Genomic DNA, 14,504 nt, shown 5'->3' on the forward strand with positions numbered 1-14,504 from the left:
GAAAAAGTCAATAAAAAGAAAAAAACAGGAAAAACCTTTGTTTTGAAACATAACAGCTTAGAATATACATTCTATTGAAGATTTCCAAAGGAAAAAAGATCCAATCCATATGTGGTTTCGAGATAATAGCAAGAGCAGAACAAAATATTAAAACAAAAAGGCATAATTAGCAGCTTGATGTTCTTGAGCTCATAAAGAGGCATTTTCTTGGTGTGTTGTATGGTGCATTTCCACAATCCTTTATATAATCTAGCCTAGAATGTCAATGGAACAAAGCTGATTTTTCTCACTGTTGAACAAAATTTTAATCTTCAAGTATTTATGTTAAATAATTAAAAGTTGTTTTTACATGCCAGTGATGGTAACTGAAATTGTATATGAGAAAAAATGGGATTTGTAAGAGAATTTCACTATGAAAAGCATGGAAACAGACTCTTCAAGATTAAAGGATATGTGTTTTTTTTGTTTTGGGTTTGTTGTTGTTGTTGTTTTAAATGGAGCCCAAAATGGGGCTTGAACTCAGTGTAGGGCTTGAACTCATGACCCTGAGATGGTCTCATAGCATTACCTCCAAATCTCATCAACAGCATTGGCACACATTGCTCTCTTACTGGGCTGAAATTCTCTTTAGCACTGAATGGCATTCTTATCAGTAAATGTGTGAATCACGTAAACCAAATGTTGCATGGCAGATTACAGCACCCTGCGGGAGATCAATGTAACAATACACATTTCTTTAAATAAATGTTGTTCTGCTGTGTAGATAGGATTTAGATCTGTCTAGTTATTAAAAAGATGAGGAGAGTGGGGAGGAACATAGTGAGAAAGAAACTAGAAAAGAATTTCCAATTCATAAGATAAACTAATTCTGAGAACATTCCGAAAGTATTAAATAAAAGTGAGAAGTGAGATGCGCTATGTGAGCGAGTGAGGTAATGGAGAATTGCCAAAGGTTCTCTTGAAGATATATAAAATATGTAAATAAGCAGAGTGCACTCCTTTCCATGTGTCGTAAAGCTCTGCATGTAAACCATCTTCTCTCTGTAGCCCACTTCATGTTCCTCACACCCACTCTCCAGCGCCTAGCCTGTTGTGGGCGCTCAATAAATATTAAACAATCAAAACACAAACTGTTGTGAAAAAGTTTGGAATTCACAGGAATCAATAGTATTGTTATCATTTAACATTTATTGAGGGTCAACAGCATGACTTAGTCCACATGTGCAAATAAGTTATTTTATAATCACATATTAAGCAAATAGTTAAATACAGTTTGTGTTAACTAAACTTCCAGTTTTACTCCATTGGTCTGAAATGCAAAATTGTTTCTTTTTAAAATAATTTTGACACACTGTAAAATATAAACATTAATTATTTAAATAAATAAGTTTCTCGCAGGGAAACCATTACTCTTAGATATTATTAACATACACTTTGAAGTATGAGATAAATCTACAATAAGTACACATCATGTATTCTAAATAGACCAGTGCATGTACAAAGAAAAGAAGAATCTGAAAAGGTGAAGGACGATGACAAATACACAAAGCTGTAATAGCATTTGGGTTTCCCTGCTGTTATGACAACTTAAAACACTAATACAAATATGTAGGGCACCCTTGTTTACAAAATAGAATCAAAGGCAAAGAAAGAAACTCTTCAGGCGAACACAAATTAGTGTGCTTCTGAATTTAGAAACATTTCTTAATGTGAGGCAAGATATAATTTTTTATTACAGGAAATGAACTGTATTTGATACATTTATGATCCACAGTCTCCAGTTTTATCCTGAATAAAATGACTACTAATTGTGCTCAGATTTATTCTTGTGACTAATAGGCACTTAAATTCTATTTAATCTTTTTTTGTGAATATTTTTCTGTCATGTTTCTACTTAACAATTTTGAAGTGATTTTTAATAGCTAAGAGAATGGAAAACTATATTTAATATTTCTGAGGTGATTTTTTCAGTTTAATTTTAGGATTCTCAAGTATCTATAAGTACTCAAGTTTATGGTATGTTTTTCCTTAACATTTGAATATCAGAATCTTAGAAAAGAAAGTACTTCTAGACTAGCCTTCCCCTAAAGGAGAATAGCCTCTATATCTTGGTGTAAGGAACACACTGCATAAACACATGGTTGAATAGAAAATTTTTACATTTGGAAGGACTAAGAGATCATCTAATTCTGTTCCACAGTTGTAAAAATAAGAAAAACAAGGATAGGCCTAATGTTTCTATATTTATACTCATATATTCGCTTAATTGGGCATTGTTTAAATTTCTCCTTCATTTTAAGATTTTTTAAAAAAATTCACAAGAGTTGCAATTATTAAAATTTAATTTTTCAGTGTTTATCTGTATAATGACTATTCACCATATGCAGTTTTATTTATGTGAGAACACCATTTACAAAGATCATAATAATATGGTGTCACTAATGAATAATGTATATTTAATTATTATTTTTTCTCTACTAGTTCCATTTTAGAACTGAAGAATTTAATCACTTATGTCCTGGTTTCTAAAATGTGGCAAACTTCACTCTTGGAAATCATATTTTGATTAACTAAAATATTCTCTTAATTGAACAATATTTAGAGGAACAGTTCATCTAATAATCTTTTCTTTAACAACCCCTCTGTATTCATTCAACCCACAGATACTCATTGAACACATACTGTATGCCAGCACTGCTGTGGGCTTCTAGAATAGACTGTTAGAGAAGACCTTATGTGAACTCATACATAGGTGTGAATGAAAGAAAAGGAAAGATGACTTGCAAGTGATCTAATTTATTACTATTTTTTTTTACCTTTTTACTGTTGGATTTCAGTCACTTTGAGGGAAGAAAATTAAAAATGAGGAGATGTTGGGACTTCAATCTACAATTCAGATCTTTTAAAGTTAATTGTCTGGTGTCCTTCCCTGCCCAAGTAAGTAGCTAGCCCCTGGATGCTTCTTTAGAGTGCCTCTATTGCTCATCTGGCTAGTAACAAACAAATATTGCTTAATGTTTTCTTCTGAAAGAAATCAAGATTGAAAAAGAAAGGTAAATGGGATTTAGGAGGCAGGTCAATTTTGAAAGTGAATAACAAGGAAGAAAATGTACGCTATAAGAAATTATGTCAACAAATGAATAAATTAAGCTTAATGAAACATGATACACTCTTTCTAGGTGTAATATACAAATATCTAAATATAAGTCCTCCTATGGTAGAACACAGCATGTAGCAAGTGTTACAATGTTTTATCTTTGACTTTACTTAGCTTTCACTATAAGAATAGCAACACTTACTGTGTTAAATATTTGTATCTCTTGATGCTTCTAGGTACAGCCTATTCCAAGGAGGAATAGTTAATGATGTGGGGTGTGTGTGTGTGTGTGTGTGTGTGTGCACCTTTAAATGGAGAAATTATTTATAAAGTGTTTCTTAATACTCAAAATTCTAGTCCAGCCAATTTAAGATCTTCACAAAAAGAATAACTAAAAAAACAATTAATCATGAGTTAGAGATAAAATCGAGTTCCATTTTTGGACTTTTGCAGAAGTTAGATTAGCCAAATTTCTACTTCTTATGTGATGCAAGGTCTAGGTTACTAAATTACATTAACGTGAAATTCATTCCACCTTTCACTATGTGAATTTCCCATAATGTAAAGTTAAGCTTAATCAATGTTTCCTAAGCACAATTACAATTCAGACTAAGTTCAGAGGTTCAGTAGATGCAATTTTATATCGATCACCAAGTATATTTTCAATTTAGTAAGAATTTTGAAAATCATATTTTTCCCCAGTACAAGTTCATGATGCAAACTTAAATGAATAAAAGTGACTCTTTAAGAACTATTTAATTGTATTTCAATGCATTATAAACTGGTTTTAGATTATACTTCTGAAGATAAATAAACTGCATAAGGAAGAGAAGTACACAATAGATTTAGTGTCTCATCTTATGAATAACTTTTAGAATACTCTGATGAAATCTGTAAAACGTCATTGACTTATTTTCACATTAACTTTTGATTTTTTAAATCACAAATATATTTTTCATATCAATTATTAGTCATACATATATCATCTCAAAAATATGCAATTTATCCAAATAAATTATCATATTTCTTATGATATATTGAAAAATATGAGGCCATTGCTTTGCAATATTTAAAACCAAAATGATTTACTAAGTCAATATTTAAAAAGCCATTGAGAGAACCTCATTTTTTTAATGTAAGCTAAGAGCCTAAGCTTTTACGAAAAGGTGTTTTTAATAAAAAATTAATTATAGAATTTTGTGAAGAAGTTAACTTCACATCTCTAAGAGCCATATCTAGTCTCCTACCTATTTGAGGAAATATTACAGAATTAATGAAATGGACACCAACATGCAGGTAAGAAGAAATAAAAAATCTGTGTTTAAATACTTATCTCTTAGGTGCTATTACTAGTGTGGGCATTTTATATTCTAGCCAGTCTTCTCAATATGCTGTGGCTATAAAAGCAAATCTACAAATGCCAAAGATGAGCAATCAACACCTTTATATAAAAAGGAAAAACTGTGAAGCTTAATGAGATCACAGTGGTTTGAAAGTTTATCTCACCTGATTTGATAAGGAAATATGCCTAAGTAAGGACTATGCAATTATCTAAGAATTTTTATTCTTCATATCCTTTCCCATGTTTTCTCATTTGAGCTCCACATCTTTTTGAATAGATAGTTCAGATATAATTAACACCCTTTTATTTGTTTGTTTATTTATTTATTTATTCATTTATTTTTTTCAGAAGAAATTTAAGCTCAAGGCCTTGCCTAAGTGAACAAGTTAAAGTTGGGATGTAATCCTCCTATTCATCTACTTTATATATCAGAAATACCCACATCAGAAAGAACTTGACAGAAACTCTCTATTGAATTGTAAAATTTCACAAAGCCCTCAAAAGCCAAAATTAATTTGAAAATATTTTCAGTATAATTGCAATCTGATTTTATTTTGAAAAGCCCAAGGAAATAAATTTTTAACCAATTATTTAACTTAATTGAATCCGAAACCTTAATTCACTTATCTGAAATGTGAGAAATTAAAGGGTTTTCTTGATATATCTGTGTCAAAAATAAATATTTTTCATATGAGGAATTATTCCCAAATTTGAAAGGAAAAATTATTTTGATTTCATTCTTGACAAAATCATTACTAGTTCTGATTTTATTACAATAAGTAATAAGTATTACAATAGATGAAAAACCAAAGGCCAGGGAGTCATATTTAAAGTTATTAGCACTCTGAGCTCTAACAGAAGGCCCAACATCACTTTACAAGTTTTAACTCTACTGTACTCCTGCATTTTTCTCAAGGATACTCTAGAATAATATATTTATTTCGTGGCCACATAAATAGAACTCAAAATGTATTACTTGTAATATTCTGATTTTTAATATTGAGAATTCAGACCTCTTGGAAGAATCAGTTGCTGAAGTTATAGTATAAACTCAAATAATTTACTTTTGATTTTTTTCTTTAAGTTTTACATATTCTTTTTTAAGCATGAGAAGTTACTTTTGCATAAATAGAATTATGTCATCTTTATTCTTCAAACTATGATCAATGGGGTGGTGTTAAAACCACAAACCAAACAGAAAAATGTCTACCAGTTACCTCAGATCATTTCCTTATTCCCAATAATCTTCAGCATTTTCCCTGATATAATTAAGAAGTCTGTGGAGTTTTCCTGCTCTAAACTTATACTCAAAGTTTAGTTATACAAAAGAACAAAAACCCAGATTGCTGCCTCACATTCTCCCTGGAACAGAAAAACATGCAAGGACAGTGATAGAGAGTAAGAGATTTAACAATTATTGTCTTCCTCCTGTCTGAATCCAGTGCTTTCCTCCTCATGTTGTTGTCTTTCTAAAGAAGATAATGTCAACCTCCTTCATTTTTTTTTACCTTGCTCCACTGTCTTGGTTGTTTTCTCTTCCTTCTTACCAGGTACAGCTGCAAAGCAGAGATAACGTTAAATAAAAGTTCCAGATGGAAATGCTGCTTTTGCTCAAAAAAGCATTTTGTAACTCATTCACTGCCAGCTCTTTCTTCTAAACAAGCTATTTCGAAGCTTTTCAACATTTCTCATTTCTCTATAAACCAACTGAAACCTATTTTAAATCTAATGTTAAAGAATTAGAGAAAAAAGAAATAATTTCTTGCCTTCTTCTGACTGGTTTTTCTACTCTTTTCTACCTTCTTCTTTTATATTCTGCTTTGACAAACAAGGTCTACAAAGAATTCTACTTGACAGGACTATGATTAATCGACTTACAATTCAGGTTATTGATGGAGTCATTCAGTGTCTTGAAAATGTCAACTAAGATGTTCCTTTAAATTCAAGCTTAACTTAGCTTAACCAACTGAAAGAAGAGTGTGGTCATGCTTGAGATTCATTTAAATATGAAAGTCATCCCAAATCATAAGTAACCAAAAGAGAAATAAGATTATCATTTAGATGCTGTTTAACCTGAACTATTCTTTCTCTAAGAATCATTGCTCTCAGTAGAGTACTCACTGTTAACCTATTTACACATCAAAACAGTAGCAATTATTCATACAAAATCAGTATTCCTTACTGAAATAATTGACTCAAGCAAGGATCTTCAGAGGACACTAGCAGCCATTTGATGAAAGATGATTAGGGGACTGAATATTGCCATTACAACCAGGTATTAGCCCACAGAGTTACAAGGGGAAAATGCAACTTTGAAACAAAGCAATGTGATTGTCACCAACTTAACCATTGATGAAACTCAGAACCATTGGGACATCCCAATGTCTGGGACATCCTCATCATCTGGCTTCTTAATGATATACAGTGTGATATATATAAATCAGTATTGCCCTCTGAAGTATTCTTGCCAAAGCAACTGACTATCCAACTGGATCCACTTAAACCAATGATTTAGTTTTCAGTTTAATCTAACATAGGATGTAAAAAAGTATTGAATAATATTCTGAAGAATTCACCAAAGCAATCAAAAATGTCTACAGTGTACCTGGCCATGATCTCTTAAACAAACAAACAAACAAAAACCAAAAACCAAAAAACAAACAAACAAACAAACAAACAAAAAAACGATATCATGAACTAGAGAAGGGAGAAAAAGGTAGCATAACTTCTTTTCAGAAAACTTGCTGAATTTACCCATTAATTATAATAGTTCAGCTGTAGATCCTTTTGATTGTTTCAAGTAAATAGTAGTTTCATTTGTGAGTTTTATTTCTTACTTTCCTATTTTTGTACACATTATTTCTTTCTCTTACCTTATTGCACTGGCTAAAATATCTAGGACAATGTCTAATAGAAGTGATAATAACAGACATCCTTGTCCTAATTCTCAGACGGATTTTTTTTTCATTTTTTCTGAGAATATTGGCTAATGGTTTTATATTTCTTATCAGATTAAGGAAGTTTCTTTCTACTCTGGTGATGTATTATATTAAATGGATCTACTATGATGAATGTAATTTCCCTTTCTTCTATTATTCTGATTGATTACATTTTTTTCAAACTGTATTCCTTAAATAAAACCAACTTTATTATGTTTTATCTTTCATGCACATTATCAGACTTGATCTCCTAATATTTTGCTATGATCTATGTCTCTATGTTCATAAAAGAAGTTAGCTTGTATTTTTTTTCTCTTTTTTAGTCCTTGTTAGGTTTTGCAATCAAGGTTATTCTAGCTCCATAAAATGAATGTTTCCTCTTTTTTCTATTCCCAGAAGGTTTAGAGTAAGATTGGTGTTAATTTTTCCTTAAATGTTTGAAAAAATTCACCAGTGAAGCTATCTGGCTAGAATTTTCTTTGGGGAAAAATTATAGTTTTGGATTCAAAATATGAATTTCATAAAAATTTTCAGATTTATTGTAAAATATTCCTATTTTCAATTTTCTGTAAGATCTGTCATGATGTCTCCTGACATTGTTAATTTTCTGACACTGATGTTTCATGCCTTCTCTCTTTTTTCTTAGTAAGTTTTCATGATTCTATATATTTTATTAGGTTTTATGGCAAATCTAATTTTGACTTTTTTGCTTTCCCTATTGTAGAACTTAATTTACTACTTAATTACTTCTTAATTTACTTAATTTTATTATTACTTTTTAAAAACTTGTCTTCCTTCTAATTTATTTGGGTTTAATTTTACATATTAAAAAGCCATTGGCTTTCTTGATATTCAATTTTCAGCCTTTCTTCTTTTCTAATGAATATTTTTAAAGAGTGTAAATTTTACCCTACTACTGTTTAGCTGCACCCCAAGTTTCTATGCAATATTTTCATCATACTTTAGATCAACTTATTTCCAAATTTTACTGTCATTTTTTCTTTGACACATAGGATATTTAGACATGTATTGCTTACATTTCTATACTATCTAGTATTGTTTCTAACATAGCAAGTGATTGATATGTTTTTGCTTAGTGATTAAATGTATTAGTTGACAAATAATATGTCTTAATAAGAAATGTCCTGAGTTGAAAGTGAAAATGGGTAAGGAATAGGATGGATTTTAGGTGTAACAAAGGAGCAGGAAAGCCTTAGATACACCTAGAGGAAAGTGAACAAATTTTGCTGAAGTGGAATGTTCCCACAGAGGAGATAGGGAATAATTTAAAATAAAATATGAAGCCAATTACAGAAGGCTTTGAATTCTAAACTAGAGTCAGACTTTACTATGCATACTTTAAATAAAGGAGCTAGTAAGATGTGTGGTACATTAATAGAAATAAAACACTGAAAATCTGTAATTCTAATAGAACCCATGGGTATATAATCTTACTCATAATTATTTTATCCAGAAGAATCATTATAAATATTACATAGCAAATTTATACTTTTCAGTTTATTTTATTTTAATCCTCTGAAAAGTAAATGTCTCTCAGCAAACAATTTGAATGTGACTTATACATAAAGACCAAGTTTTCTTTTCAATGATGGGTTCCACATTCATATTAAATAGAGGAGGATAGTCCTCTAAAGCGGTTTTTGTTACTCAGAAAAGGTCACTGCAAATGTTGATTATCTGTACAGAAACGAACACATTTTGCATGAAATGATGATCCTTTCACTTCTACTTCTGATGTAAAATTCATCAAGCCTAATTCTGTGGAGAATAAACTTTAGAAATAAATAGCTCATGTTAGTAAGTGGATTTCCTAACTGCCTGGAATCAAAAGAAGACCTCAGTCAATTTCTTTTTCTATACTACAGGGTACCTGAAACCTCCTTTAGTGCTGAGAGAAATTCTCTTTGCTCTACATTTGGAAGGATTTACTTTAAGGGAGGAAAGCAAATTTATATTGCACTCCTTCAGAGATCCCTACTAATATAAAGGAAACAAAGTAACTAACATTCTTAGAAAGTAATGCCTGGATTAGAGATAGTCCTGAGGTAAACTGTGAGGCTGAGAAATTGGTTTCTGTAGTTCCAGGTTTTTATTTCATTATTCATCCCCTCAGTTTTCTTTAGGGACTCAATTCTCCAAAACAATTTAATCTCTCCTTTCTTGACCCTTATCACTCATGAAGGCCCTGATGTGTTTCCATTAGCAGTAGGGCTTGTACCTAGGCAGTGAGGCTTCCTTGGAAATGGTGTATGTTAGAATCCTGGTAAAGAAGTAAGGAGTAGGAAAATATTTATTGTTTGAAATGTCCCCCACATGATATTTATACATTATTTCTGGGATGTAGGCCTACAGTCTTAGCATGATAAACTACTATTTCCAAGGAAATAAGAATGTAATGCTATCTGTGCTGAAAGTTTGCTCAGATTTTGAGTTTACAGCCTAGGGATGTCAATGATTGAAACAATAGAATAAATCATTAATTGTGGAAGAAACAGTCTTACTTCTTGGATGTAAGGATCCTCAGATATATATTATGGTGGAGAAACAGAAAAGAGAGACTTATCAATTCTTAGATGATGCTAACTGACCAATGTATTCATAAGACCATTCCTTCCTGATACCAACTTTCCTGAATTTTACATTATATTCCTGAATTTGGAATTATGAGTAATATGATATTTATTGCAGCATTCAAAATGAGACATGTCTGAAATTGAAGTTGAAAGGGAAATAGGGGTTAGATTTTGGGGTCTCATGTCATTTTAACAAGGTTGGACTTTATTTATTTTATGACCAACTTGGAAAAAGAGGGTTTTACACTGAATGGCTTAGTCAGTTTTATGACCTTGATAACTTGGTTGTGATTGTGGGGAAATTCTGGTAAGATCAATATTAGTGAAATAAAAATCAAAAACCTAAGGACAATAGCGAGTTCAGTACTGTGGTTCAAGCATGATATAATGAAGGCTTAAATTAAAATGGAAGTCACAGTTATGAATAGGAGGAAATATATTCAAGACATATTTAGAGGATAAAATCAGCAGAACTTGGAGACTCTTTGAATAATCAGGTGAAGGAGAGAAAGATCACCCCCAGTTTTCTAATGAGATAAATGGTAGATTATGGTTTCACCAATAATAATAAAAAAACAAGTTGGGAAGGGGGAGTGAGGTGTTTAGTTTAAGACAGGTTTTATTTGAAGATGTTTATTGGACATTTGAGCATACAAACTTGAAATTTTCAGAGAAATGCCTTTTCACAGCAATGTCCTGAAGTGGCAACATACAATCGGGTTTCTTTAGGATACAGGTCAGACTTTCAACCTTGAAAGTTGATCTATTTCACAAAGAGACAGGGTAAAATGAAAACCCCAGAGTGTTAATAATGTAATCTAGGAACACTAATAATTTAAGAGTCAGCAAAGAAAAAAAAAAAAAGTCAGACGTAAAGGTCACAAGGCAGACATAAAAGGTCAGATGGTATGTGGAGAACCAAGAGACTATGTTGCATGATAGGCCAAGAAAACAGAAGTTTACAGAAGAGGCAAAGTGGTTTAATACAATTAAGAAACCTAGTAATGTGAGTACTGGAATGGCTCCTTTGGTTTAGCATGGATAACATCAACAGCATTATTCAGACCATCAGTGGCTCAGTAGAGACACTCATGCATGAGCTAGAAACCTCATCCTTGTGGGGAGAGGAGAAGCAGTACTAGCATTCCAGTATCTGGGAAACTCGGTAAAATGTGGGGGAGAGAAATGGTAGAGAAAGAGATAATAATAAAAAAAAAAAAGGAGTTTTGAAGTTGAGAATAATATTTCCAAAATAAGGAACAAAATCATTAACAAGAAAGAGGATGATGCCACAAAAAAGCACAGATGCCTGATTAAGGACAGAACTGCGGAAGCTGGTCCTGAAAAGAAGGGTAAACACTTTACCTCTGAGATCATAAAGGAGATGGCTCTAGATTAAACAAGAACACCAAGCTGCTAACCTGCGTTTCCTTTTATTCCAAGCCATTTTCTTCAGCATAACTGCCTGTTTTTTACCTCCCCTTCCCTCAACCCATTTGTCATTCCTTAGCTTTCAAGTATGCCATTCCCCTGAAAATTCTCTTTTAAAAATCATTAATAATTAATTTTCCATTGGCAATGACTTGGTGACCTCCACCTTGTCCCTGAAATTGTTTCTTTTCCTGAAGTTACTATGACATTATAAATAATTACATCTATTTTTCTTTTGAACTCTAATCTTTCTGGTCACTTTTTCTTTGATTGTCCTCTTTCTTCCATATGTACATGTTTCCTAGCCTTCCACCCCAACTCTATTCTCTCTCTAAGCCATCTCTTCATGACAAGCTCATGGACTTTTACTGTTTCCACCACTAACCCCATGCTGAGGGAACCCACCTGTATATTGCAGTCTTGCCATTATCTGGAGCTCCAGTTTTACAATTAGAGCCTCCTATGTGATGTCACTTGCATGTGCTACTGGCACTTTAACTTAAATATGTCTAAAATCTTGTCTTTCCTCCTCAAACAACTTTTCATCTTCCTTCTTAACTTTTATAAGAATATCAACAATAGTCTTCTAGCTCCCAGTCTGAAAACTTATTATTGTCATTAAATCATTTCTTTTTTTTTCCTTCCCAAAGTTGGTAAGTTGTCAAATTCTATTAATATCCCTCCTTTGCAATCTCATAACTGATACCAGGTCCCAATAGATGTCACCTACATTATTACACCCTAACGACCCTGCCTCTGTCTAAAGCAAATATCTGAATATTATTCCTATACTTAAAACTTTCATTAACTCTCTATTGTCCATTGAATAGAGTCCAATTTTAAAATCAGTCCCTCCTATGGCATTATTAGCCCAGGCTGTATTAATTCATACCATGTTCCCAAAACTCTTTTTCTTCCTCATATATATCCCACAATCTCCCACCATTTTGCCTGGTTCTGTTACCTGTGCCCAAGATAGCCTTCCAACGAATGATTACATAACAGCATTATTTAAGACCTAGCTCTAAAGTCACCTTACATGGTAAAGCTTTGCTTTTCCCCAGGTAAGAATACTTTTTTTAATTACTATGGAAACTTATCTGTATTGAACTCTTTACTCTATTGGCTTTGAACCGTGAACTATAATTACATAGAAAACTTTTAGGTGATAGCAAAAATTGAGGTCTAAATAACTTAGATTCCTATTTTTCAGTATTTTAAGTTGCTCAATAACAATATTAACATCTACATTTGATCTTAATTCTGGACATAGTATGTGAAACGTAAATATATGTTAAACGAAAGTGAAATGATTTGAATGTCACAAAACAAATTTAAACTAAGAAGATGATATATTGATGATTAAATACTATATACCCACAAAGAAAATATGACTTAAAAAATAGGCTTAAGCATAAGCTGACACCCTGCAACCTCCCCACTCCCACTTTGGGTTGAGACTTGTGTGACATTCTCCCAGGAATCTCCTAGTATCTTGATGTTAATGCCAGGCTAGGGGGATAAACAGCCTTAACATGAGAATGGCAAGGCCTGGGTTATCCTGTTGGTCCTTTTTAGCGTATGAAAGATCTTTTGAAACCTTCCTTTTTCCTGACCTCACCCTTCCAACTTGTAGATATATAATGGACCCCTGTTAATGAAGAGTTCTACTCTTCCTGTCCAGGGGTTCTTTCCCCATACTTTAATAAATATTAATCACCTTTTTCACCAAAAAAAAAAAAAAAGTAGGTTTAAGATCAAACAATTTATACTGAGTATATAATTTGGCACATTGTAATCAATTTACTAAACTTTTTTTTACCATGAAAATTTTAAAACAAACACAAAATCAATAATTTCCTCTTGAAATTGCACCCATAGCTCCTAGTTCAAACCTCAGTGTACAAGAACAATTAACAACCTTTTTCAAACAAAAATAACCCTTATAATTTTCTTACTCTACTTATTTTGGAAAGACTAGAAGTTGAACATCTTGTAAAGTATGCTAAGTGTTGTGGAGATTAGGGGCTGGCTATAAATGCATGATGAAGGTATATGTATTTTCACGTGTGACCAGTTGTCAGTGAGTGGGTAGAGGACTGAAGAACTACCTGAGGAGTAAGAAAAGTCTCTTTTGACTTTACTTGTAACTTGTTAAATGGGTACAGCACTACCTGAATTTCAATCTATTTATGACAGCTTAGGAAAGAATGTAATTAATTAGCCAGAGCGATTCCATCTTGGATTAAACAGTCATTTTGTTGTTTATGCAGAAAAACTTAAACTGACCCTGCTGCCCCCCCCCACACACACACACCCAGGGGACTTACTTAAAAACAAGTGCCAGAAACCAGTCCCAGGTAACAAAGCCCAAATACAAGGGTGGGTCAGGCCAGGTGGAGACATCCAATCAGTTGGGGGGGGTATGCATACTGTCTCTCTAGCTACCAACGAGTGTGGGTCCCACCTTTTGGGTGCCGATTCTGACCAAGGTGATAGGCTAGTTCAGATATCTATTAGGGCAAATTATAATTCAAGTGGTCACTTAAAGTGTGACCTAGCATGACTATGCAGCTTTCTCTCTGTGTTACAATTTCATTGGCCACCTGTGCGCAGCCCTGGCTGGTCGGTTTGTTTCTTGATGCTTGGCATGGAATAAAGCTCTGCTTGACCTTCACTTTATATCAGTCTCGCCCCTTTAATCACAGACCCATTAGTGGGAGACCTTTCATTTGTGGGCTCTCCCAGGATTAAATGACGAGAACTGAACCAGCATCAGAATTTCTGGGAAAAGCCTCCGGAGGTAAGATCTCGGGATCCTGTCTGTCTGGTTGCGGAGCTCCAGGGTATGGCCCACTGGGGAGAAGCTAGACATAGCCATGCTCTCCAGGGCTAGAGTGGATGTGGGAACGCCCCTTCCCTCCACTGGTAGATCACCAGGGGGTTTGAGTCCCCCTAGATGGTCAGGGGGTTCAAGTCCCCCTAGACAGTCAGGGGGTTCAAGTCCTCCTAGGTGGTCACTGGGGGTTTGAGTCCCCCTAGGCAGTCACTGGGGGTTCGAGTCCCCCTAGGCGGTCAGGAGACCAAGAAAGCCCCCACTG

At 33.3% G+C, this 14,504-nt stretch overlaps 1 protein-coding gene across 1 annotated transcript in view; it reads right to left on the minus strand.

The window, feature by feature from the left end:
• TRDN (triadin) overlaps positions 1–14,504 on the minus strand; it is a 294,196-nt gene that overhangs the window by 70,232 nt on the left and 209,460 nt on the right. Inside the window, exon 23 of the mRNA XM_059401567.1 lies at positions 5,948–5,995. Within this exon, the coding sequence (XP_059257550.1) occupies positions 5,948–5,995 (48 nt within the window). The remainder of the gene's footprint in view (positions 1–5,947; positions 5,996–14,504) is intronic.

Source organism: Mustela nigripes, chromosome 5 (assembly GCF_022355385.1).
Source record: "Mustela nigripes isolate SB6536 chromosome 5, MUSNIG.SB6536, whole genome shotgun sequence".
NCBI classification, from domain to species: Eukaryota; Metazoa; Chordata; class Mammalia; order Carnivora; family Mustelidae; genus Mustela; species Mustela nigripes.